Source organism: Lithobates pipiens, unplaced genomic scaffold (assembly GCF_037356315.1).
Source record: "Lithobates pipiens isolate NorthernLeopardFrog02 unplaced genomic scaffold, aLitPip1_a1.2 Scaffold_22, whole genome shotgun sequence".
NCBI lineage: Eukaryota > Metazoa > Chordata > Amphibia > Anura > Ranidae > Lithobates > Lithobates pipiens.
Window position 1 is genome coordinate 166,945,896 of NW_027507784.1, and position 25,011 is coordinate 166,970,906.

The 25,011-nt window shown below is 41.7% G+C and overlaps 1 protein-coding gene across 3 annotated transcripts in view; it reads right to left on the reverse strand.

Moving 5' to 3' along the window:
• Window positions 1-4,887: 4,887 nt before the first annotated feature.
• Window positions 4,888-25,011, reverse strand: part of CARF (calcium responsive transcription factor) — an 88,908-nt gene continuing 68,784 nt past the window's right edge. For all 3 annotated transcript variants that reach the window (XM_077448581.1, XM_077448579.1, XM_077448580.1), the window contains exons 12-15: window positions 24,267-24,342; window positions 10,652-10,755; window positions 9,543-10,023; window positions 4,888-7,900 (exon numbers count right to left, since the gene is read on the reverse strand). In XM_077448581.1, the coding sequence (XP_077304707.1) occupies window positions 7,782-7,900; window positions 9,543-10,023; window positions 10,652-10,755; window positions 24,267-24,342 (780 nt within the window). In that variant the 3' untranslated portion in view covers window positions 4,888-7,781. The remainder of the gene's footprint in view (window positions 7,901-9,542; window positions 10,024-10,651; window positions 10,756-24,266; window positions 24,343-25,011) is intronic.

Here is a 25,011-nt window from a genome sequence, read left to right on the forward strand (position 1 = left end):
TGTATATTGAGCCATTGGTGACCCTGCAAGCATCACTCAACTTGACAAAAATCAATCAAAAAATTGAGCAGGTGGAAAATTAGCCAAACAGTGGCTGCATCAGATGCAGTCAACGTTCGACGATGCAGTTATATTCAGGCAGCCAACAGAAATACAAAAGCCATGTGTGATCAAGCCAATAAAAGTGCCAAACAAAAGCCTTTGAATCCAAAATTCTTTTATTGGAAAGATCCAAATCCAAAAATATTGCCCCATGACAACAAAGTGTTGTGGACTATCTTGGTACCCAGGGATTTGGACACGGTAGATACAAAAATATAAAATTTATTAAAGAAAAGACATCACTAAAAACCATTAAGTGCAACAGTACATAGAATAATTATTGCATACAGTTGCAGGTGGTTCAGAAAAGAACAGGTAAACCCCACTGGTAAATGGGGAGTAAAGATGTAGGTCCAGCCGTAATCCTCTACATGTTTTGTGACACAAGATGCTTCTTCAGGAGGAACTGTAAACATCTATAGAAAAACAGTCTCATAGTTACATAATCACAAATATTAAAAACAATACCAGACGGCACAATTAGAGTCACCCTAAAAAAAAAGGAGGGAGGATGGGGGAAAAAAAAGGGGAGGGAAGAAGGGGAAGGGGGGCAGGGTTGGAAAGGAAGGGAGGAAAAAAAAAGGGGGGAGGGAAGGGGGAAAAGTATAGGAAGGGAGGGAGGGGAGGAAGAGGAAGGGAAGAAAGCGGGGAAAAAAAAACAGGAAAAACATTGATCCAATCAAAAAACTAACCCACCCAACAGATAGCATGTAAGTAGTGTAAAACCTGGGGGTCAAGGCAGGAATCAAACCACAGCCATATTCCAAAGGCACAGGCAGGTAGACTTGTATGTAAGAAGCGATGTTCAGTGAGTCGGCATGGCAGTTATAGGTCCCCTGAAGCAGTTAGGCCAAAGAAACAAGTATGGCAAGTACATATGAAGATATGAACCGTTGGTCCACATCATAGGCCACATAAAATATCAGCAGGTGCCCAAGCCAGTGGCTTCCTGTCATAAAAACACAGGTGCCACTGGCTGATCTAAGTGGCAGCCGGAGCGATCACGCATTGGGATGACAAAGCTGAACAAATCCATCTTACCTTGAGATGCATGTGAAAGAGTCTATCCCCAAGTGGCAGCCATCTGAATGAGGGCCGCCCAGAGCACCCTATTAGAGCCTCCAAACCGGCCCAGGCCAAGACGCACCGTCTGACATCACCGGGTCCATCTCGCCCACTGTGCATGCGCAAGATGCGTACACGTGTGAGCCTCACATGCAGAACACCTAAAGGCCGTCATCAAAAGAAGAAGGGGAGGACAATCACAGATTGGGGGCCCTCTTCTTAATGGAGAGATGCATGTCCACCACTGGGAGTGTAACACCTCAGGCCGCTGTTAATCCCATGGCAAGTCATGCCTGACAATGTGATATGCAACACAAGGAAACAATTTAAACAAATATTGAGGCAGTGTGTGTGTCAGTACAGAGACCCCAGTGTTGATTACATCCCGGTCGAGGACATGGCACACCCATATGCCAAAAGTTAAACATAAATTATTGATAATGAAACTGATTAGTCTCCAGTCATAATCTCACCACAGAGATCACAAATGATTTCATATGGATCCTAAAATTGAAAGAAAAGTATTTATGGAATATGTCGTTAAACCCAAACACAATCAAAGCTCATCATAATTGTCAACGGCACAGATAAGTGGTAAACTGCCACTTTACCTGTTCTTTTCTGAACCACCTATAACTGTATGCAATAATCATTCTATGTACTGTTGTACTTAATGGTTTTTATTGATGCCTTTTCTTTAATAAATTTATATTTGTGTATCTACCTTGTCCAAATCCCTGGGTACCGAGATAGTCCACAACACTTTGTTGTCGTAGGGAAATATTTTGGGAGTAGCCCCTGACACACCCCTTTCCACTATCCTAACGTTAAGGATGATGGTACCCGCCCCTACTTTCTTAACTACCTAAATTGAGGCATTATTCTACAAATTCTTTTATTGAATAAACCAGTAACAACAAAAAGCAAAAGGCAGCAAACATTTTGGAGCCAAAAAATCACCTTCGTTTTGGCTTAAGAGAAATATCAGAGTGTTTAAAAGACTTAAAGTAGAACTCTAGGCAAAACTTTTTTTTTTGGATAGAGTAAGGGAGGGTTATAACCCTTTTCACCATCTGTGTCCTATTGCAGAGATTTGCCTTCACTTCCTGTCTAATAGCCAAACAGGTGGTGGGAGAAAGTACCTCCAAAATCTCATTGGTTAGCCCAAAAATGATCCTCTGTGTGTTAGTCTGATCTTGGTTTCACATTTTGAATAATGGATCAAAACACCTAGTTTAAGAGCTAAGTTCTGATCTTTTGAGCTACACCCCACCCTCTGTTCAGTGAGACTGCATCAGAGACTGCATCAGTGGACCCTTATTAAGGCTGGGTTCACACTGCATCATGGAGCAGCTAACAGCAGGGGTCTGTTGCGTCCCTGTTCACTGTTTCAGGTCCGATTTCAGCCCGATTTTTTGTCCGAATTCAGACCTGAAACGGACCAGAAAGCACACAGGACTCCTGTGCAATTCGCACTGGAGCTGCTCCAGAGATATATGAACCTGCTCCATAGAGAGTCGGTCACGATCTCCTGACAGGCAAATTGGAAGTAGGGAAACCCGCATTCAATTCACAATAGTGTGAACCCAGCCTTAAAAGTTGTCTGGGTCTGTGTGAGGGCAGTACTTAACACCAAAGTAAGGGAAGCTGAGCTTTTAGAGAAGCAGAGCAAGAGCCGAGAGGAGCAAGAATTAAAAAAGGAATCAAAATAATATCAAGTCTGGTAACATCCACAGATAATACAAAGTAAGCTTGCAAACACAGTTTGCAAAACAAGGTGATAACCAGTTTAGCCAGTTCCTCTAGAGAAATTCTTCACATAACAGTTAAGATAATGAATTCTACAAGTAAGTTAATATCTAGCCTGTGCTATTAAAGTTATAGGCCACACTTCTCCAGACATTGCAGATGGCTGGCTACGTACTTAAAGAGGAGCTACAGTCTCCAATTGAAAATGTAACTAAAAACACATTCTGGAGTCTTACAAAGCACCTCATCTACTTTGCCTGCTGTCTGATATGTGTGTGCAATTTTTTTTACATTTTTACTTAGCCAAATTGAGAGGGAGCTTCTTGTGAATTTCTGGCAGCGACCATTGCTTGTGTAAGCATCTGAACCCGGCGTCCATATACTTCCTTGTTTTTGAGCAGCTGGCTACCCAGCACACACCTCCTGTTCTCACCCATACGCATAAAAATATACTATGAGGTGCACATAATGTGAGCCAGAAACAGAGGATGCCCATTGGCTCCTGGGATTGAGGACACCGATATTCCATAAGTCAATGGGACATTGTTGATGATGTAAATGCAGAAGTGGCGGCAATTTTAAAAGAAAAAAGGTACTTAAAAAAAAAAAAATTATAATAAAGCAATATCAAAACAGTAAATACTGAGGTATGAGCAATTAAATGGGACAAACTTGAAACTCTGCTTTAAAGAAACACTGCCATGGACATATTGACCTAAAGAAAGTATGCACCAAGATAGGTCAGAAATTCTGATCAGTACACTTGTTCCAGGTTAGAAACACAGAAAGAATGAACTTATTGAATAAGCATAACCATGCCTTTTCAGGAAAAAAAAAAAAGAGGCTAGCAATGGCAGCACATATTTTTCTCTCAGGCCATGTTTCCATTCAAGGTTTTAAGTTGTACACATTGTTCAAGATAACTGCTAAAGAAAATTTAGAAAGATTTGAAAGGGATGGCCAGATACTACAAAAATTATTGCATGAAGCCCATATTGGAAGGATAGATTCTAGTTTATCTAAGCCTTTATTATATAGATGGGAACATGTTTCCACTACTAGAGGGATTGGCCACTCACCTTCCACTTAAGTCTTGTATGACCCCTTTCAATAAAACTAACCAAATGTGCATTTTCCAGGCATACCATTAAGTCTATTATTTTTCAACATACCGTATTTATCGGCGTATAACATGCACTTTTTTCCCTTTAAAATCAGGGGAAAATTGCGGGTGCGTGTTATACGCCGATCCACCATTTTGGAGCCTCTGGGTGGCTTTTAGCCGCCTTCGGCCCTTCTCGGCAGCTTTCGCCCGCTTTCGGCTTCTCAGTGGGTTTTGGCCCTTCTTGGTGGCCGAAAACTGCATAGAACAGCCGAAAGCTGACGAGAAGGGCCGAAAGCTACCGAGCGCCTACGAGATACACAGGACATCTCGGCGGCACCATTTTTAAAAATAAAAGCTGAAAATAAAACTGACAAGGGGACAAGGCTGCAATGATGGACAAGGCTGCGTGACAAGGTTGCATATGACACTGACAAGGCTTCAGATGGACACTGATAAGGCTGCATTGATGAGCATTTAAATGTACGTTTTTTTTCCTTAAACTTCCCTCCTAAAAGTTTTTTTTTCTTAAAATTCCCTCCTAAACTTGGGGTGCGTGTTATACGCCGATAAATACGGTAACCTGTCTCAAGTATTTTTCACTGCTTTCAGGTAAAACATTAAAAACATACTTATACATTTTTATAAATATGTTAAAACAAATGTAACACAAAAAAGTTACTTTTTCCTGCCTTATACGCAGACAATCTTTGCGCTAGTATAAAGTGGCAAACTTTTTTTTATAATCTAATATCCTATTATTAAACAAGTGCTATCTTACATTCACAGAAATTGTTAAATGTACATAACCCTCAAGAATGAAGGGAATAGGAGAGAAGAATGTGGCGGTATGAAAATATAGACTGATGTCTTATTTTAAAAATTTATTTTTTTAACAGGCAGGTTTAAACAAGGGATCGTGGACATAACACCTAACCTGACTCACAGTGAAATGATAGAGTTATAGAACTTTCCTGAATGCTAAACTTTAGAAAAAGAGTAACTTACATTTTCCATGCAGTTCATTTATATTAAATCGCCATTTATGGATGAGGTTAAAGTGTCCCCTGTGCTAAACAGACAAGTGACTAAGACAATTCCTGTTATATCACTGGTACTCAAACCCACTGAGCAAGTCTCTTTGCCATATCAACAAAATTGTATAATAATATAAACAAATAATTTGGACACGTAACTGAATTTATCCCCCTCATTGGTGATCTCGAACACACTGTTAAAGTGGTTCTAAAGGCTCAAGGTTTTTTTACCTTAATGCATTAAGGTAAAAAAAAAAAAACCTTCTGGGCCCGGCCCCCCTTACACTTACTGAAGCCCCATCTTAATCTAGCAATATGCACGAGAGCAGCAGCTATCGCAGGTCTCTCTCTCCTCATTGGCTTCTGTTGCTTGTAGTCACAGCCAGTGAGCCAATGAGGAGAGAGTGTGAGGTGGGGCCAAGTCATGCTGTGTGTGTGAAAGGAGACAGAGAGCGCAGCTTGCTCGAGTGTCCCCATAGCAAGACACTTGCTATTGGGGTCACTCGGCAGGGTGGAGGAGCCAGGACTGCAGATGAGGGACCCAAAAAGAAGAATGTGGGCTGCTCTGTGCAAATCCATTACACAGACCGGCAAGCATAACACGTTTGCTAATTTTTTAGTCTTTCCTTTAGAATCACTTTAACTAGACATGTTTTGTAATTTTTGCCTTCATATTGCAAGAACAAAACTATATTAACATCCGCAAAATAAAAAACGTATCCACCTGGTTTGTGTACTTGTATTGTTTGTGTATCCTTCCCTTTCAAACATTTAATTCACAAATGTAAACCTATCCTGTTATGGCAATGCTATAACTGCCCTCAGGCACGCCATGGACTGTGAAGGTTTACTGAGCAACACAAACAGAAAACCTGATCCAAACAATAATTATTAGCTTTAACATTCTTCTGGATATCATGTGGCATTTAATAAATAATACAGTTCAACTGAACTTTCAGTTAAATATAGTTAAATATATTCCAGGTGCATATAAACACTTGGAATATATTTAACCTGGAAAAGGTGTTTAACGTTTTACCCATTTGTTTTCTTTTTTTCAGCCTGAGTATAAAAGCCTGTCCCCTGCCAGCTTGCTGCAGAGTAGGACTCTTGCTATTGTGGGAAAGCAGTAGTCTTTCTGCAGAGGTATGATACGCCCCCTATGGTGTCACCTAGAACTCTGCAGTCATCAAACCTCATGCTTCTTGCTAATTGGGGAGATTTGTCTGTGACTTAAGCCCAGTACACATGGGCCGAATGTAGGGAGACAACGGGCGGTTAAAAAAACGGCCAACATTCGGCTTGTGTGTATGTCGGTCTGTCCGACAGAAGTCGGCCCGTTCCACCGGCTTATGTCCGACGTGCATGCTGGAAACCAGTTTCTGCCCGATTCCCGATCAGCGATCTCAGCCAATGGCAGAGAGTGCTGATTGGAGTGTACTGGTGGGAAGGGGTCATTCCTCTGTCACAACACAACAGCTCAGTGAGGGAGATCATTGAACTAATCTCTCATGGTTAGTACAGCAGCTCCAACCAGAGCCAACAGTTTTTTTTTTCGTTCAAGCATGTGGTTGAATAGTGTGTATCCGGCTTTAGCAGGGGGCACGTCTGGACCTCTGCAAAGAGATTTTGCTTCTCTGAAGAGAGCAATGGTCGGACACTGCAGCATTCATGCAGAGAACAAGCTTTTCTACTGTGGTAGTGGCTGTTTTTTTACACCTTTTCCTTAGATAAACATGGATTGTATTTAAACAATTTAAATTAAACATTTTAATAGGCTTTAACATTAACTAGCATTAACCTTCTACCATTCACACAAGGATACAAATTAAAATTAAACTGCAGTATAAACAGTAATGTCATCATATTAAGAAATGGGTTAGTAAAATTGACTTGATTTTCACAATGAGCTTTTCTACTTTCATCAAGAATGAAACCTTGTCAAGTGAAGTTAGTTGGAGTAATGGCAACCCCTTGCAAAGTCTTAGGTTCACTTCACCAGAAAGCCTGAACTGGTTTGGTATTTTATTCCAGCACAAGGCCTTAGAAACCCATTGACATCGAGGTATTTGTAGCTGCCCTAAAGCACAATAACTCTTTTTCGCTTGGTCTTACCGGTCTTTACCTTGTTGTATGGCTGCAGACTTCCTGTCAACCTCATCACTTGTTTATGTGATACAAGTACTTGTATGTGTCCGTATAAAAACGATGCAACACAATTCTCAAGGGGATATAATAATAATAATAGTAATACAAAGTATACAGAGACCATTAGGGCAATTGTAGTCCATGGGATGTTCATTATGGCATGCTCTAACCAGACATATACTGTGATAGTCCTGCCCTCAAATGTGTAGAATATACAATATGATGCAATTGCCTGTACATTAGGGGTTCACATATTAGTCCAGAACACCCATTTATGTTACCATTGTGTTTGCTTCAAATAATTTAAGAACATCCAATATTTGCACCAATGTCCTATGACTAAAAAGACATAAAGCACCCAGTGCCTGTACAGATATCCTGGTTTAAACCCTTCATTTCTAGAAGCATTTTTTAGCAGAAATGATGTGCATTGATATAAGCAAAATATCCAAATTTTGGATCAGTATTGACTATTGTCCATATGTTTCCTCTCAATATGAGAGTTATTAAATTCTACTGCAGAAAATGCATTACAAGTAATAAGAAAAAGAGATCATGTCATATTTTTTTTTTTTTGCTCAAGCAGAGTCTTGACAATCCATAGTTTCAACTACATCTTCATGTGACTGTGCTTCAGGTTGCTCTTTCCTAGCTTCAATTTGCTCCGTACAAAATGCATCAACTGGACTGACTTCAACTACAAAAAAAAAAAAGAAAAGAAAAAAAAAAAAAAAAAACAGAAAAGAAGCAATCAATCCATGTCTCCTAGGAAGATGAACTCAAAATAATCCCTGAATTTATAATACTGTCAGTAAAACACTGGTTGAAAATGGAAATACAGGAAGATTATACTATCAAACTATAAGGTTTGTGAACACGGGTGGCTTTTATAGTCATTACATGTGCCTAGTGTAATTTCTCTGCACTTTCTGAAGCTGTGCTATTTACAGCCTGACATACCAGTGAATGGCTGTACATGGACCTGCTTTTGTGCATTGGAGTTTGGTTGCACGTGTCCAATGTATTTTCTGAACCCAGAACTTTCAGGTGCAGAGCTTTTTAGAGCATGACCGTGTACATCCATTTATTTGTATGGCAGACTGTACACAGCATGTCCAGCTTCCGATGGAAATTACACTAGGTATATGATATGCCTATAAAAGCCCTGTGCTAACGTGGATGAAATCTGTGATTCCTAGTTGGAACTGTCCCCAGACTTACTTCAAGACTAAATTATTTTATTCACTTTAGGTCATTAAATAAATATTTCTTTTGGTATTTTTGTAAACTGAAAGTGACAAATGTTTTACCTTTTACCATAATTGTCTGTGACCAGACCTTTCTCTTCTGTTTTCACCAATGTAACACTATTAATGTTTACATATTATTATATCTCCATTTTCTTTTTACTGCGACTCCTCTTAGGGGTATTTATAATGATATTTCCATTGTATTATGGTTTGTAATAAAACTTTTCATTGGAAAAAATAAATAAAAATAAAAGCGTGACCATGAACCCATACGATACTGCAAAGGACCATATTTGTGAAGCTTCAGTGCAAATACTGAGTATATGACTCGTCAGTGTTTTTATTGAGTATTCAGGGTAAGAAGAAGCAGCAAAACTTTATTCCTTGGACCAAGAGAAAGTAGCATGTAATGCATAATAAAGAAAGGTAACAATGATAACTACATGGTACTCTTAAAATGCACTTGGGACATGGTCACAGCTACAGATTTAGGTGCAATGATCATCCGGTTATCCTGTTATGCATACATGCACATCCAGGTGCATGGCCCACCTCCCTTTGTACAGGTGTTTTCTATCTGAGGTCTGGCTTTAGTTATCATCCTAAGCAGTAAAATGCTAGTAAAACATGAAAAGTATCTTGTGGGGTTCCAGTGGCGAGCACAACTGCCTAAGGTATGGTGGAAGGTAGGAGCGCAGATTATTTTGTTTATATATGATCAATATAAACCCAATATAAATGCCCACCTAAAAAGAACTGAAGTGAGGTAGAATTCCCCTGTAACCCTTCATTAATGCAAGATATAGTTATAGCACTTTCTATGCACAAATCGCTGCTCAGAATCCCATGATGGTCGATTTTGCCTAGACACTTGGCCATCTGATTTCTTCCATACGCCACAATCAGAGTTCAGGCAGTCTATGGATTCATGCCTATAACCTTTTTATGATTTTATTGTGCGACTTGGATAGAGTAGCAAAGGAGTCCAATTTTGTTAAAGCTCTACTTTTAAGTTGGAACTGCACAAGCAATAAATAAGTGGCTCTACTAGTGTTATCCTAAGGTGTACTATAAAAAAAATACACTCACCAATTGTTGGCTGGTTGTCTATAATCCTGATAGGAATTGGGTGTATCTCCCCCAGTAGGATCTGGTGCACCTCTCCCGACATGCCAGAAGCATCCTCCACAGTCACTAGCTGTCCCATACTCACTATGTTGTGACCAGATGCAGGCAAAGTAGTGACAGAAGACATAGAGGAGTCACATGGTTGACTGTGTAAGTGACTTAGCACAAGTGGCTGATTACTTGCTTCAGCATTCAAGAGAGTTGATGGGCTTACTGTGATAAGGGAAGTAGTTCCATCAGCAGATGTGAATGTCTGAGGCTGGTGATTTAATGTAATAAGTGCTGTTGTCCCATCAGAAGATGTATATGATGGAGTTTCAGTGTTCACTGTAATTAGAGCTGTTGTTTCATCAGGAGAGGCAAATGTGGAAGATGGCCGATTCACTGCAATGAGGGCAGTAGTTCCATCAGAAGATGTGAAAGAGGGCTGAAGCTGAAGTCCCTTGAGAAAACAACAAGCCATGCACAAGCATTACTGAAATGAGTCAATCATATGTATTTAAGACATTTTAAAGAAGGTTGCTACTTCCTACCCTTTTCATTTTATGATGCTGATCTAATTTGTATAAATAAATGTCGTATGCCCTAATGACATTATCAGATATCACAGTACTAGTGAACAAAATCCATGAAAGAAATCGTTAATCTAATTTTTAATGGCACACGGCCTGAAAATAAATCCTCTAATTCAAGCCTCTACAGATAAATTGATGATGTTAATGTGTTTAAAGAAAGATCTTGAAATCGGGCAACCTTTTCATTCTGTGGATCGGAGGAGGAAGGTTTCAGCTAACGCAGGAGCCATCAGCGCAGGGTCACATCCTATTGACTATAAGTAATGTCCTTTACACTGATTTTTGTTTTTTCATCTGTGACTAAACTTAGGCTTTCTTTTTTAGTCCAAGGACTGAATACATAGTCTTAGCATAAAAATTATTCATCTCATTGCCGTGTTTGATTCTGAATATATTGCTTTGAGTATTCAATAAAATATTCAAGATAAGCAGGTTTTATCTGGTTCTATTCATGTTGTTGTACTTCTTTAAAACACTTTTGTAAAATTCACGAACCTGTAGCTGTGCAAATATTTTTGGTTGAAGAGAGGTAAGTGAGGAGATCAGCTGAGCTGTATCTTGACAGAGGTCTTCATTGGGCGAATTCTCCTCTTCTTGCTCTGTGAAACAGCAAAACATTTACAAAGTTATATGTATCATTGATGAGCTTGCATTACTGATGTTTACGGGGAGGGGCTGGGGAGAATTTGTTCTTAGAGCCATTCTAAAGCAGATGTATCAGTTTTTGGCAGATAAAGGACAGGGTTTTATTCTGTAAGACTCTTGTGTCTCTTAGGAACTCCAGTGGTTATATTGCTAGGTCTGTAACCATGTTGCAGCAACTACAATAGAATCCCATGTTTCCTGTTAAATTTCTAATGCATTTAAAACTACACAGAATGCAACAGGTGGATTGGGGAAAAAAAAAAATTTGTACTCACTATAAGGACCCCTTGTCAACAGACTATTGTTCGCTTCAAGTGTGTTTTGCATCCCCATACAAGTCTATAGAAATGCAAAACCTGCTTGAAGGAAGTTAAAGTAATTATAAAGGAAAACATTAATACAAAAAAACATAAAACAAACATCTCTATACTTGCCTGCTCTGTGCCATGTAATCATTGTATCTAATAACCTACTTCTACCAGACTGAGGGTGGCTACTTTTTTTTTCAAACTCCCCAAACTCATTAAAATGCAGTGGCAAAACAGTCAAGTCACCTCTATAGATGCAATCCTCAATCTTAAGTGCATCCCTGACTGATTTTATCAGATTCTTCTGAAGCAGAGTTCAGGTGGTTGCCTACCAACACTCCCAGGGGAGGTATGTTTTACATCTGAATTCTCAATAGGCCCCACCCATACCCTGAGTATTTTTTCTCCTCTGAGCACTCAGAACACAGGAGGGGGTGGGCATCTATTGCCTAACGTTGAGATACAGCAAAATAGTGCAGGGGTGATAATGGCCCTAGGATCACTGAAGCTGGCATGGGGAACCAGAGGATAGGGAGGATGTTGATGAGACTGAGGACCGCTTACAGAAATTGCAAAAATTTGTTTTTGTACTTGGCATAAAATTCATTTCTTGCAGTTCATGAACTCAGAGGGTGTTGTGTACTGCTGCCTATAGGAGGTGGTCTCTTGAAAGCCATGAGAACTAAATTTAGATCCTATGGAGTCACGGGGGAACAAAGAGGCAACATGGTTTCCTTCTGAGGATTGAAGTACATCACTGCCTGCACCACAGCCAGATAGCCAGTAGTTTTAGGATGTTGATCAGGAGTCAAGATTCCACCAATGTCCAAATCCCTGAACAGACGGGGTGTACATGACTTCTCCGTAGCCTGACAGGCTGGTATCCGTCATGATGATCTTCCACAAGATCGGAATAAAGGGCTTCCTTGACTCCAGAGCAGGATTCCCAAGCCAAAAGGTCAGGGACAACCAGGTCCTTAGTGCCAAGGACTGGATTAACTTGCTCCACTGTGTAAAGATGTTGTGTTGTAGGGATCTGTAGTGGAACTGGGTAAATAGGAATCAAAAGAGGCTACCCATCAGCACCAGCAATCTCATGCACAAGCAAAGAGTTGTGTGACTCCTGGACTGAAGATTCTGAGTCTGGGAGCAGTTTGTAGTTTCTCCAGGGGAAGAAAAACCCTGGGTTGAGCTTTAACTTGGATAAGATCCAGATTTCTAGTCAGTGAGTCAGTTCTAGTGCCGACTTCTGAAAGTTCAGGGCCCAATGCAACCTTCGCAGTGTCTAGATGATTCGAGCTACACTATCTGCCAGAATCTGGGCGTGCAGTGAGGCCAGCACAAGAGTCAACACCTTGTGAAACTGAAAATGTTGGGGACCCACAGTAAAACAAAGTAATCACTGATGGCCTTGGAAAATTAGGGACATGCAGGTACGCATCCTTGATGTTCACAGGCTAGAAAAGTCTCCCTGACAGAGAGAGGCTATGAAAAACCTGGTGGATTGCATGTGGAATTTCTGGGCCTGAATTAAGGCATTTCAGATTTTGAGATCCAACATGTGGTGGATGCCTTCTTTTGATTTGAGCACTGAGAACATGTTGGAGTAAAACCCCTGGATGTAGACTGAATCCTTAACTGGATTACATATAGTGTGCTAAAAGAATGTCTATCAAACAATTGGCATGTGAAATAAGATTTTTTACACTCACCATAAAGTTATTTTCTTTGAAGGATACAGCAGAGATCCTGAATCTCTGATCACTGGGCCACCTTCAGGAGTATATTTCTAGGCAGAAAAAAAAAAAGCAAAGCCTAGGGGTGGCTCCTAAAGTTAGCCCAACCCTCCAACTTATAGAGGCAGCTAAGTTGGACACAAAGCAGTACATAGAGCAGTGATGGCGAACCTTGGCACTCCAGATGTTTTGCAACTACATTTCCCATGATGCTCATGCACTCTGCAGTGTAGCCGAGCATCCTGGGAAATGTAGTTCCAAAACACCTAGGGTGCCAAGGTTTGCCATCACTGACATAGAGCAACAGGTCACAGGCATAATAACCAAAAGGTTGGTTACTCTGTCCCTTAATGAACGCAGAGAAAATCATTTTACGGCAAGTACAAAAATAATTATATTTTTCTCTTCTGTTCACTGATTGACACAGCGAAGAACTTGAATCACTGACTATTGGACCCTGCCAAACCAGTATCTACCAAAGGGTGGGGAAATCTAAAGCCACTGCCCTAAAGCAGAAACAGTACAATGAAACCTGATGAGGAAACCTGACTCATGAGCTGCAAATAGGATATGGAACCTCCCCATATGAAAGGTCCCCTGATCGAGTAATGCACATAAGCCAATTCCAAAAAAGTAAATGGCTGGCAGGCTTCCTCTAGAAAACTTGGAGAGAGACAGACTAACAAACGAAAGCAGAGGCTGTGAAGCAAGCTCAAAAAGTTTAACTACATTTAGATATTAGAAAGAATAGCTTACTAGCGCACTGAAACCGGACAGAAGAACAATGTTCTGGTTGAGAAGAAAATATATAACGAAACTCCCCTATGAAGGAAGAAGGCTTTGGGCTGCAACCCCAAGTGAAAGCACCAGGAAAACAACCTTATGAGCAAACTGAAATTATCCAACAGGTCCAAAAAGCGGAAGAACTTCACAAAGCAAACTAAGCTGCAAAAAGCTGTATAGGGGAAGCTACATAGGACACACTCTATAAAAATTTAAATCAGGGAAAGGGAGGCTAGTGATTTTCGGAGCAAAATCATAAATGCAGAGAATTATCCCTTGATGGTACGCAGGTCCAAACTTAGATGCAGACCTGATTGCATAACTAAAAAGGTCAGGTTTTGTTCCATGGAGCATTTTCTGGGGTGACAGCTACTATCCCTGCCAAAATCATGTCGTCCATGTGTGAAGGTAGACCTTAAGGGAAGTAGACTACATAACTGTTAGCAGTGGAGAATCCCCAAAGCAGACAAAGAGTTGCAAGGGAGGAAAGATGTAAATCAAAAGAGACAAGTTGTCCAACATGGCACTGAGCCTAGAAGAAGGTCCACATCAGGTCCACATCAGATGTCTCCCACCACCTCCAGGTTTAGGGCCCATTCCCTCAAAGACAAGCTCTGACAACATAGCAGTCTTGCATACTTGTCAAGCTCTGTAATTTGACTGGCGGACAAGGCTCTAATGCAAAGTCTTTCCAGGACAGAATCTCATTCTACAACCATCTGTGACTATGAACAGGTGTGGCAGAATTTAAGTAGACTCTAATGGTCCAACCTATGTCCAAAAAATGAAAGTCTTACTAAACTCACAACAGTAAAAACAGTCTGTATATACAGTAAAGCACTCGTTATGCTCACTGTGGAACCTAAGGGGTTAATCCTGTGCATTGTGTAAAAAGACTGTTTCTGATCCTACCCTTCTTTTACTGTCCCCAATCCATCTCCTGACAGTACAGCACTCCTTGGGGGCACTCTGCACATGCTCAGTTTGGTGTATATTGCTAGACTGTTTTTTCTTGGGAGGGTGTATGCGATCGTCAGAGAGCCAATCAGCACTGTCCAGACATAAGGTCAGGGGTCTTGCAGCCTCGTAGGACAGTCAGAGTAGAATGAAATATCCTCCTACAAGCTTTAACCAGACACTGATAGACGTCATAAGACTGCTGTATATGGCTAATGAGAAAAGGTATTTAGCAGTTTATATAAAAAAAAAATAATAATAATTAAATAAAACATAAAACGTTTTATTAAATGTTAGCACAAGTAGTACATACAGCACATGGCAGTGAAAAAAAAACAATTATAAAGCAAAATACAATAAACAGCTTCAGAAGGCACAAAAAGTCCAGCATAAGAGCATGTTACTAATATACTTTGGTCAATTCCGGCCAGCACAGCCTACACACAATCAACATGGAGTGAACATTAATAGGTTAAATGTTCAACACATCTACCATCAGGGTAGTTAAACTAGAGACCATTATTGAATATGAACCAGATCTCTTATTAACGCAGAGTTTGAGAAGTGAAAAGAAGAGGGAGTGGGTCAGGGAGGAAAATTGAGTGAGCAGAAGGCGAGAAGAGGTAAGGATTGGCAAAAGGAAGGAGGAGAATCTAGGTGGGGGTGGGGAACAAGGGGGAAAGGGGGAGAGGGAGAGAGGAAAAGGCACCAGAAGTATCAGGTTCTCAAACTCCATCCTAATCGTTTTGTCCATATGCATCTATCCAGGTAGACCACATCTTGTCAAATTTCCGAGGACAGTTCCTACTTTCATTGGCGATTTTGTATAGGGGGAGCACTGAATTAATGGTCTTTTTGTCCAGGCATGTACCGTGAAGGGTGCAGGAGACTGGCACTGCAGAAGGATCTCCTGTCTAACATAGAAACAGGCATAACTAAGAAAAGTTTAGTGTATCTATTCACCTCCAAATGGCTCAACAGGAGAAAAAGTGGGTCAGGACATAACGGGATATCACACAATTGACTCAGTATTTGGGATAACGATTCCCGGAAGGGAGTAATGACATGACAAGACCAAACCATATGCAAAAAAGTACCAGTGGAGACTGCACACCTCCTACACATCAGGTCAGCCTGGGGGTAAATGCTAGCGAGACATTCAGGAGTGTAATAGACACTGTATAGGAGCTTAAGCTCGTATAAACAGATTTGGTATCATAGGCCAGGGACAAGCAAAGATAAAGGGAGGACAGGGGCTTTTAGATCACTCGGGGAAGCAAGACAGCGTTCAATCAGGTCAGGATGGGTTCAGGAAATTGCATTCCAAGTGCATGGTTCAATTGCCAATATCTAAACCCCATGCATCTTGGCAGGGAATGCTCCTGAATCAAGCCAGCAAAGGGCACTACCCCCCTCAAACTAGCAATAACATACTTTAATGTCAGCACCCCATAATGCAGCCACAGCTGCAGATCCAGTATCAAATAAAGAGGGTCCACAGAAAGCAATTAAGGGATGGGTCAACAATGGTATAATTGTACAAAAGATAAGGATTTATTGATGAATCACACAAATAAATGGAAAAAGTCCAACCAATTTGGTACAACGACCGTACTGATGGACCTCGTGCCTACAAAGTACACAGTGACCAAAAAAAAAATGACTGCAGTAATAGACAACATTGCCATTAAAACCCGGATGACCCTGAATCCCCCACTACCCGCACCAGGAAAGTTCTTATATCCAACATGTGGACAAAAGATGGTGCTACACTTTAACCTGCTCCTTTTGGGGAAACCCCCAGTATTGACTCCACCCTTAGATTATTTGATTAGTCCTTAGGACAAATCCCTTTGTCCATTTGAAAAGGCTTATGCTAGTATAACAGCAACAGGTGGTGGAAAGCAAATGGTTTGGAAGTTCATGACAAACCTGCCTATAATTTGGTTGGAGAAAAATTTCTAACGTTTATCAAATGACAGGTTCCAGCAAAAGTAGGCATCCTTGAATTATTGCTCAGACACAACGAAGGCAGCAATATCAATTCTACACCGATTGATATTAACAGTGTATATCTTTATAGAGAGCTGCCCATTGATCGTGGTGACAGTATGAAGTACAAAGCGTTCAACACAGTTCAAGTTTCAGTCTTTAAATGATCACCAGAGTGACACCCTATAGGGAAGTGGCATATACAAAAAGTTCGTCCTACATGGGCACTTATCCCTCCTGTATTCGGCCAATTATACTGCAGTTACTGCCATTCAATGTATCTTCTATAGGGGCGATCATATAGTGTGGTTGTGAAGCCGCTTTACTGAGTTCCTGCCGCTTGCAACGAGTGGTGGAAAAGGAATGGTTTGGGAGTTCATAACATCCTTGCCTGTAGTTCGGCTGGAGAGAAATTTTTTCTTTTTTCCAATTGTTTAACTCCGCAAATCACAGGTGCCGACGGAAATACTCAGTGTTGAATCATTGCCCTATCACAGCAAAGGCAGCAATGTCATTTCTACACTGATTGATATTAACAGTATATATCTGTGTAGAGGGCTGCATATTGATCGTGGTGGGCAGAATAAGAGTACAAAATGTTCACGGTTCAGATTTCAGTCTTTGATTTATCGCCAAAATGACAGAGGCGATCGTGTAGTATGGCTGTGGGACCACTTTACTAAGTTTCCACCACTTGCAGAGGCTGAACTCGGGGATTGTTTCCTCCATGTGGTTAATGCATAGGGCTTCCTGGTTCAAGTGTCTGGAGTACTGCAGAGAACACAGCTACGGTGGCTGGGATGAACCACTCAAGAGTGCGGAAGTAGGCTTATCCAAAGTATATTAATGAAAAATCAACTTCCATTCATGGATGAAGAGCCATAGTGGGGTGCGGGGAGAGGGGTGCAGCGCCAGAAACGTTGACGTGCTTCATGCACTAAACCGTACACTTCGCACTTGGAGGGTTTTCCGTATACACCGAGCTTGATCCCACACATGCAGAGGTACCTGCAAAGATCCTGTCACGGACAGATGCGCCCTTGGGCCTCTCAAAACTAGATTACTCAGGGCCACATATGAGCCCAATACGGCCGCCTCCAGTGTCACCGCTGTATTATGTCTACGCTGGTAGGACCACCACTGGACTGTTACCAGCACAGCTGACTCAATAATACAGCTGGAAGTTGTGCAAAGCCAGACCACCCTGTGATAAGGGCATGTGCAAGGTTGGTTTGGCCAACTGAGGGGTTCGCCCAGCCCAGACAAAAAGACACTACCAATCCGTCTAGCCCCCAAAAAAATGATTTGGGTAGGACACCTAGGGTATTGAGGAAAAAAATACAGAAATTTCAGTAGGTAGATCATTTTCAATAAATATAGCTGACCAGTGGGGGTCAGAGGGAGCGTCTACCAGGAGGTACATTTGCATGCAAACTGGGAAATGAGAGGGGATATGTTATTCTCAAAGTAGTTAGTCACATTAGCCCCCACCCAAATCCTCAGGTAGGTAAACCCGTCCACCCAGCGTAACCAAGTTTGACTAGTGACACGAGGGACAGAGGGGTGCAGTAGAAAAAGTACCGACTTGTCCCAATGAATGTGAATCCCTGAAAAATTACCGAAACGATCGATTATAGCAAGAGCCGCACAAAGAGACAAGGTCGCATCCGCCAGATACAGCAGAGCGTCTTTGGCGTGCAAGGAGAGCTAGCTATTCCACTACAGAGCCCATGGGAACACCCCGCACAGCAGAATCTGCACGAAGAAGGATAGCCAGAGGTTCCATCTCCAGCGCAAAAAAGTCCTTGTGCATCACCCTGCCCAATGGAAAGAATTCTGATAGAGTGTCATTCATTCTGATTCTAGCTCTAGGGTGGTCAAACAGCAAGCACAACGAAGATAAAAAACAGGGACTGAAGCCAAAGCCAAATCAGAACTGCCCAGATGTATTCCCACTCATTTCAATCAAATGCTTTTTCAGCATCTAAGGATGCCACTACCCCAGATGGTCCAGAGCAGCACAGGCCATGTGCGTGTGAAGACGTTGGATGTTAATATTTGTGCTGATGTACCAGCGATGTAATCACTGTTTTGAGGTGGCTGGCTTAAACTTTAGCATTTAACAATGAGATGGGGCGATACAATGAGCACAGATCTAGTTCCTTCCCTGGCTTTGGGAGCACAACAATCACAGCTTTGCTCAGTCAGGAAGCAAAGCAGACTTTGTCACTCCTGCAAACAGGGAATGGAGGCGAGGGCGCAACTCCTCAGCATACGATTTGTAGAATTCTACAAGAAGCCCGTCAGGGCCAGGAGTCTTACCCGACTGAAGTGCACCCAGTGCCCTTTGCACCTCCTTCAAGGTAATAGGCGAATCCAACCTGTCCCTGTAGGCTGAGGTAAGGACAGGAAAGTCTATCTCAACTAGGTAGGACTGAAGGTCCTCAGCAACATAGGTTACACAAATGTTATATAAGGATTGGTAATACGTTGCAAAGCATGCATTGATCTCCATGGGATCAGTTAGTATTGTGCCTGGAGAGTCACGAATTTGAGGGATACTGGCAGTAGCTATTTGTTCTTTGGCCAACCAGGCTAGTAGCTTCCCATTTCTCTCACCTTGTTCAAAAAGTTGCTGTGATTGATGTAAAAGTTTATTTTTTGTCAGGGAGGTGCAAAGTAGTAGTATGTTCCTAGCAAGGGACTACAATTTCTGATCATCTCAGGGATCTCATTTATACATATTGCCGCTCCTGCACAGTGGCGGCAGCTTCTTCCTGGGTTAAGTCAGCTTTCCTAGATTTGCTGACCCGACCAATAACTGAGGCATACTGTCCCCTGGTAGAAGCCTTAAAGGCGCCCCACACACAAAGTTGGAGGCAGATCCCACATTAGCAACCCAGAAATCAGCAAGATGTCTCAAAGTTGGAGTCCACCTCGGCATCAGTGACCCAAAATCTGGAGAGTCTCCACAAGCAGATTGAGGGACGTCACTTGGAATTGTAATAGGGGTGCATGATCAGAAATCCCCCACGGCAGTATGAAAACCTCCACAACCCTAGGCAGGACAGCCCCCCTACAAAGGCAAAATCAATGCGAGAAAACATTTTGTGAGAGTAATAGGATGTCTCTGCCTCCAAACGCCAGCCAGCCCAAATGCCTCTGCCCATGGCCAGGAGATCATCATTGGATTGGCCTTTCGAGGACAACCTATCCATACCTGGGTCAGGGACCATATTAAAATTGCCCATATTTAGAAGGTTATCTATTGCATGTTAAGCTACCAACGTCACCAACCTATGCAGAAACCTGACTAAGGCAGGGGTACGTAAACACTTACAATAGTAGTTTCAAAGAACTCAATCGACACATGCATTATGACATAATATCTATTCAGGTCTGGGTCAAGATGCAACAGTTTAAATGGTAAAGAATTCCTAACTAGAATACTCACACCTCAAGCAAAGTTAAAATATGTGGAGTGGTAATGATAGCCGACCCATGGGTTTTTAAGGTGCAGGGTTCTGCTGCCAAGAAGATTTGTTTCCTGAAGTATGCATACATGTGGGTTGTAAGCCCTCAAAAATTGGAATACCAGGGAGCGTTTAATTGAGGAAAGCCAGGCCCCTTGTATTCCAAGAGAGTTTGTTTCCAATTCCAAGAGTTTGTACTCAGAGGACTGCCCTAAAGTAATGACTGAGTACATCCAAATAGACCAACAGCAGCCCCAAGTAGAAAACAAATAAACTGACGATAATGTGTCAAAAAGAAAAGGTTCGAAGCATTAAGGTGGATGTAAACCTAATTCATGAAATTTGAGCTGGGCACATATAACTAGTGTTTTCTTCTCTCTCTCCAAAGCACTGAGTCCTGTGTGTTTCTTCTGTCCTGTAGCTCTATTTTCAGCCTGATAACTTCTGACAACTTCTGACAAGTTCTGACACAAGAGATGAAAGCAGCCTGAAGTTTGTGTCCTGGGAGGTTGCTATAGATAGATTAGCAGAGTGCTGCTTGATTCAGAACAGAGCTCTACACATTACTTCCTTCCCTCCAAACAGCTGTCTTGGCTGTATGCCAATAAACCACTCCCAGTGCTGAACAGGGAGAAAAAAATAATCTGTAACACAATGTGCACTTTCTAAAGAATATATAAGGATGAAGGCAGCAGATATACAAGTAAAATTTATGTGGGGAGATTTGTTTCATCCCTGTGTATCATCTGAGGCTGTTCACTTCACTGGGTACATGTGAGGGTTTACAGTCCCTTTAAGTATACCATGAGCTGCACAAGAGCTAACCCATAGCAAACAAATCCCCCACTCTCCCCCCCCCACCCTGCCCACCCCCGCAGAATTGAGGAAGGCTTCCATCCCAAACCAACGGGCACACAGGTCACTGAAAGGGGGTGCAATGAGCCATGATGCGCAAACTATAGTACCCTCAGGAAATAAGTCACCAAAGTTGTTCTGGCTGATAAATGTGGTGGAAGTCTCCTGGAAAACCGGGGGCACATTACTTAACGTTGCAGTTAAACATAACTTAGAGAACAGGAGAAACCTCCAACTAGGAAACAAGAAGTCTGAGCAATCTAGGCCAGAAGGCCATGGCAGCCTGAGAGCATCCAGAGAGAGAGTTAGCGAAGGTAATACAAATACGGTAGGCCCAGAATCTCTCAACAAGGTTCAGCAGGGTTTAACATGAGAACAGCAGCAGAAGACCACATCCTGGTCCCTAAAGTGTAGCAGTTTAAATATAAATGTGTGGGGTGGAGAGCCCTTGCCAGGGAGAAGTTAGCTTGTGGGAGAAGCGATTGCAGCAAGGTTTCTGTGAAGAAAGTCGCATCCGCGCCCCCCCCGAACCCCCTGGGAGCCCAATCTTATGCAGATTATTTTAATGATTTCGGTTCTTGCCATATTCTGCTCTTGCTTCCAGATGCTTAACTTGTGGAGGTCTGCACGGTGGTCATGCAGAACGTCTTCCAGGAAGGACACACCGATCAAACTCCATGACCCGTTCCTGAAATCGATTCATGTCCCTGCATATCAATCTGATCTCAGTGTGTAAATGGTCAATTCTGGCTGTCAGGGCTACTTGACAGCCGATGATGGCTTACATAAGTGAGTCTAATTTGGCAAAATCTGAAGCAGGCGCCTCGGGATAGTTGGTCAAGTTGCCTTTTGGCAGGCTGTAGAGTAGGATGCCTGGTCCTCAGTACTCACAGGATCGTTGAGCTGGACCGATGCTTCTCCCTCTGGTCATCATCCGCACGGGTGGCACTGATGTGGGGAGCTGGCACTCCAAGTTTAAGGCAGTTTGCACCAATATAGGAAGCAGGATAAGGGCTGGAATCGAGAGCCTCAAGACTACATGTCTGCTCTTAGTGCCATCTCAGACATGACCCCCCCTTAGCAGTTTATATTTACTAAAATTATTGCATTTTCATGTTCTATGTACTGTGGGAGATCAGATATAGTGAATGCAGAGTCCTGGGTTTAGTAACACTTGAAGAGTTACTTCCTTAGGGTGGGAAGGATTTGGACTAGGAGAATGTAAAACGATGTCTTAATTTAAATGAAAACACTAAGGTCTAGTGGGGGAACCACCCAAGATGGATGAAGGCATGAACCAAGGAAAGTGAGAAGTCAAAGGGCACTGGAAGAGTACAGCCAAGGGAGAAATCTGATGCTTCACTATACATAGGGCCATATGGTGGTCCACATCCTGTTGAAGGCCAAAATATGAGCTACGGAAAACCTGTGGAGCTGAAACTAAAGCGATTTTGCTTCATGTGCAACAGGCCTTTCAGGTATGATAATAAATAAAACAAGAGGTGGACTTTGCGAGACTGAAGCTTTGTGGAGTTGACAGCAGAATAAAGGCCCTGTCCTTCAGCACCTGGCTTTCGTCAGCCATGCCAATAAAGCCAACAACTGTAAAGCATGGTGGAAGAGTGGCCCTTGGGAGAAGGTCTGGGTGTAGCGGAAGACACCATGTTATGTTGGCAACGAATCAGACAATTTCCGAGAGCCAGGTGTGCAGTGGCCAGCCAGAATCACCTGAATGCCCTCCCACTCTATTTTTTCACAAGAGTCGGGGGGGGTAGAAACTTTAGAGGAGGTAAGGCATAAATCATAGATTACCTGCCTCACGGAGCTACCAGTGTGTTTAATACATTAGTGCATGGATCTCTTGTCCTGGCCACGAACCTGGAAACGTTTTGATTGAGTCTGGGTGGCAGGAGGTCAACAGCCAACGTGTCCCTGTTGAGACAAAGTTGGCTGAAAGATGTCTAGGTGGAGGGCCACTTCCCTAGTCCAGATGATGACGAATGAGATAATCTACCTGAAACGCCAAGGATGTGAACAGAAAACAAGGCCGAGACATGAAGTTCTGCCAAATCCACCTCCATCGCAGCTGCTGAGCTCTTTGTACTCTTCAAGGCAACTAAAGTAAGCCACAACCAAGTCAATGACTGACCTGCCCCTGATTGGGCAACCCTCAAGAAGAATCCTCCAATAAGAGCGAGAGATTAATGTTCTGAAATTCAGGGCGTTTTAATGGAGAGCCTGATCTCCTACTGGGCTTATTGGCCCTGAACTGACAGCTGACCCAGCAATTTCCCTCCAGCCAGATCAGGTTGACATTCATTATGATGATCTTCTAATAAGAAGGAAGGACTTTTTCAAGGTAGCAAAAGGGAAGAATGAATCCACCAAGACAGGGACACCTTTGTCAGGTGAAAAACAAATAGTCCTGTCCATTGACTCTGGAACCTTGTTTTACTTTTCCAGAATCTCCAACTGCAGAGCTCTGGTGTGATGTTGCACATAAGCAATCGCTTTGAACAAAGTGAACATGAGGCCTGAAACCCTCATGCACCCCAATAATAAACATAAAAACAACAATTTATACTGTGCACTTCTGCTAAAGCTTTAAAACTGGTTAGAACACTTATCTTGCATTTTAGTTCAGTTCTGTAGTAGCCTTTAAACCAGGGGTGTCCAACCTGCGGCCTAAGATGGCTATGAATGCGGCCCAATCAAAATTGTAAACTTACTTAAAGACATGGATTTTTGGGTATTTTCTTTCGTAAAAATGCATTTATACTTAGCGAACATATGCGGCCAAAGAAAAATTGGATAGTGGCTCTTTACTGGACTATTATAACTTTTATCTTCTTTAAAAAAAAATATATCACACTCTTCACAATAGTGCTATTCATATCATCAGTTTTCAGCAGCATCTATCTTTGTGAGCAACTATTTTCAAGCACTGGAAGGGCAAAATTAGAACCAAAATATCTGATGAGCACATTGAGAATTCACTGAGAATTGCTACTACATCCAAATTAAATACTGATGCGTTTATCAAAAACCATGAAATATATGGCACTAGTTTTATGTTGCCGTCTTTTATTTTTATAAAGAAATAAATAAAAATTAAGTTTTATTACTCAGGTACATTATCTATATCAATGATTGTTACCCTCTACCAGACTTTTTCTGCTCATGCGCTATCATTGTTAGTGTACTTTATGTGTGGCCCAAAAACGTTCCTCTTCTTTCAGTGCGGCCCAGGAAGTTCAAAAGGTTGGACACCCCTGCTCTAAACAATACTGGGGGAAGGAACTGATGTGAATACGATGTCAGTGCTATGTAATAAATGAAAGATAAGAAAATAAACATTTACCTTCTTGAGATGCCGCTTCAAATGTAACTGTAACCATTTCGTTGAGAACACTGCCATTATCAGAGTTCCACTGCAACTAAACAAATATATAAATATATTTTAATACTAGAAAAAACATCACAACATCACATTTCAATAGAGGTCTGTTCACTGCAGCAGCATTGCAAAAAATGGTTAGAAATGGCAAGCTGTGGTGTGAACTGACAGGACAGAAAGCAAAGTATTTTGCCTTGTCAAAAGATAAATAAGATTGCGCTATGGACAAATTCCACCCGTTCGCCACACAGGCAAGGGGAAAAAAGAATATATATATAATGTAATATAGTGAAATAAAGATAAATTAAAGATAAATTAAAGAATGAACTTAAGGGGTTAAAGCTGCCTGTGCTTGAGACCTGTCCCTAAGAATAGGAATAGGTTAGAAATCTAAAATATAAATTAAGCTTTGGCGCTAAAACCTTTTTGTGCACTGTGAATACTAAAATCATATATAAGTGTGAGATGATCTATTATCTCTGCTGGTGCTCTGGAGAATATTAAAACAAATTGCGGTGGAAACCTCTTAAAACCACTGTATACGTGATATTAAAATGCGTGAAAAAAGAAAAGAGGATGTATGTCTGTTGATTTACACCTCAAAGAATGCACATATATATTGGAAAAGTGGTGAATCAATCACATAAAAACAATTTAGAATACTACTGTGCTCGATAAACATACATAAACCAATATCTGAAAAATCCTA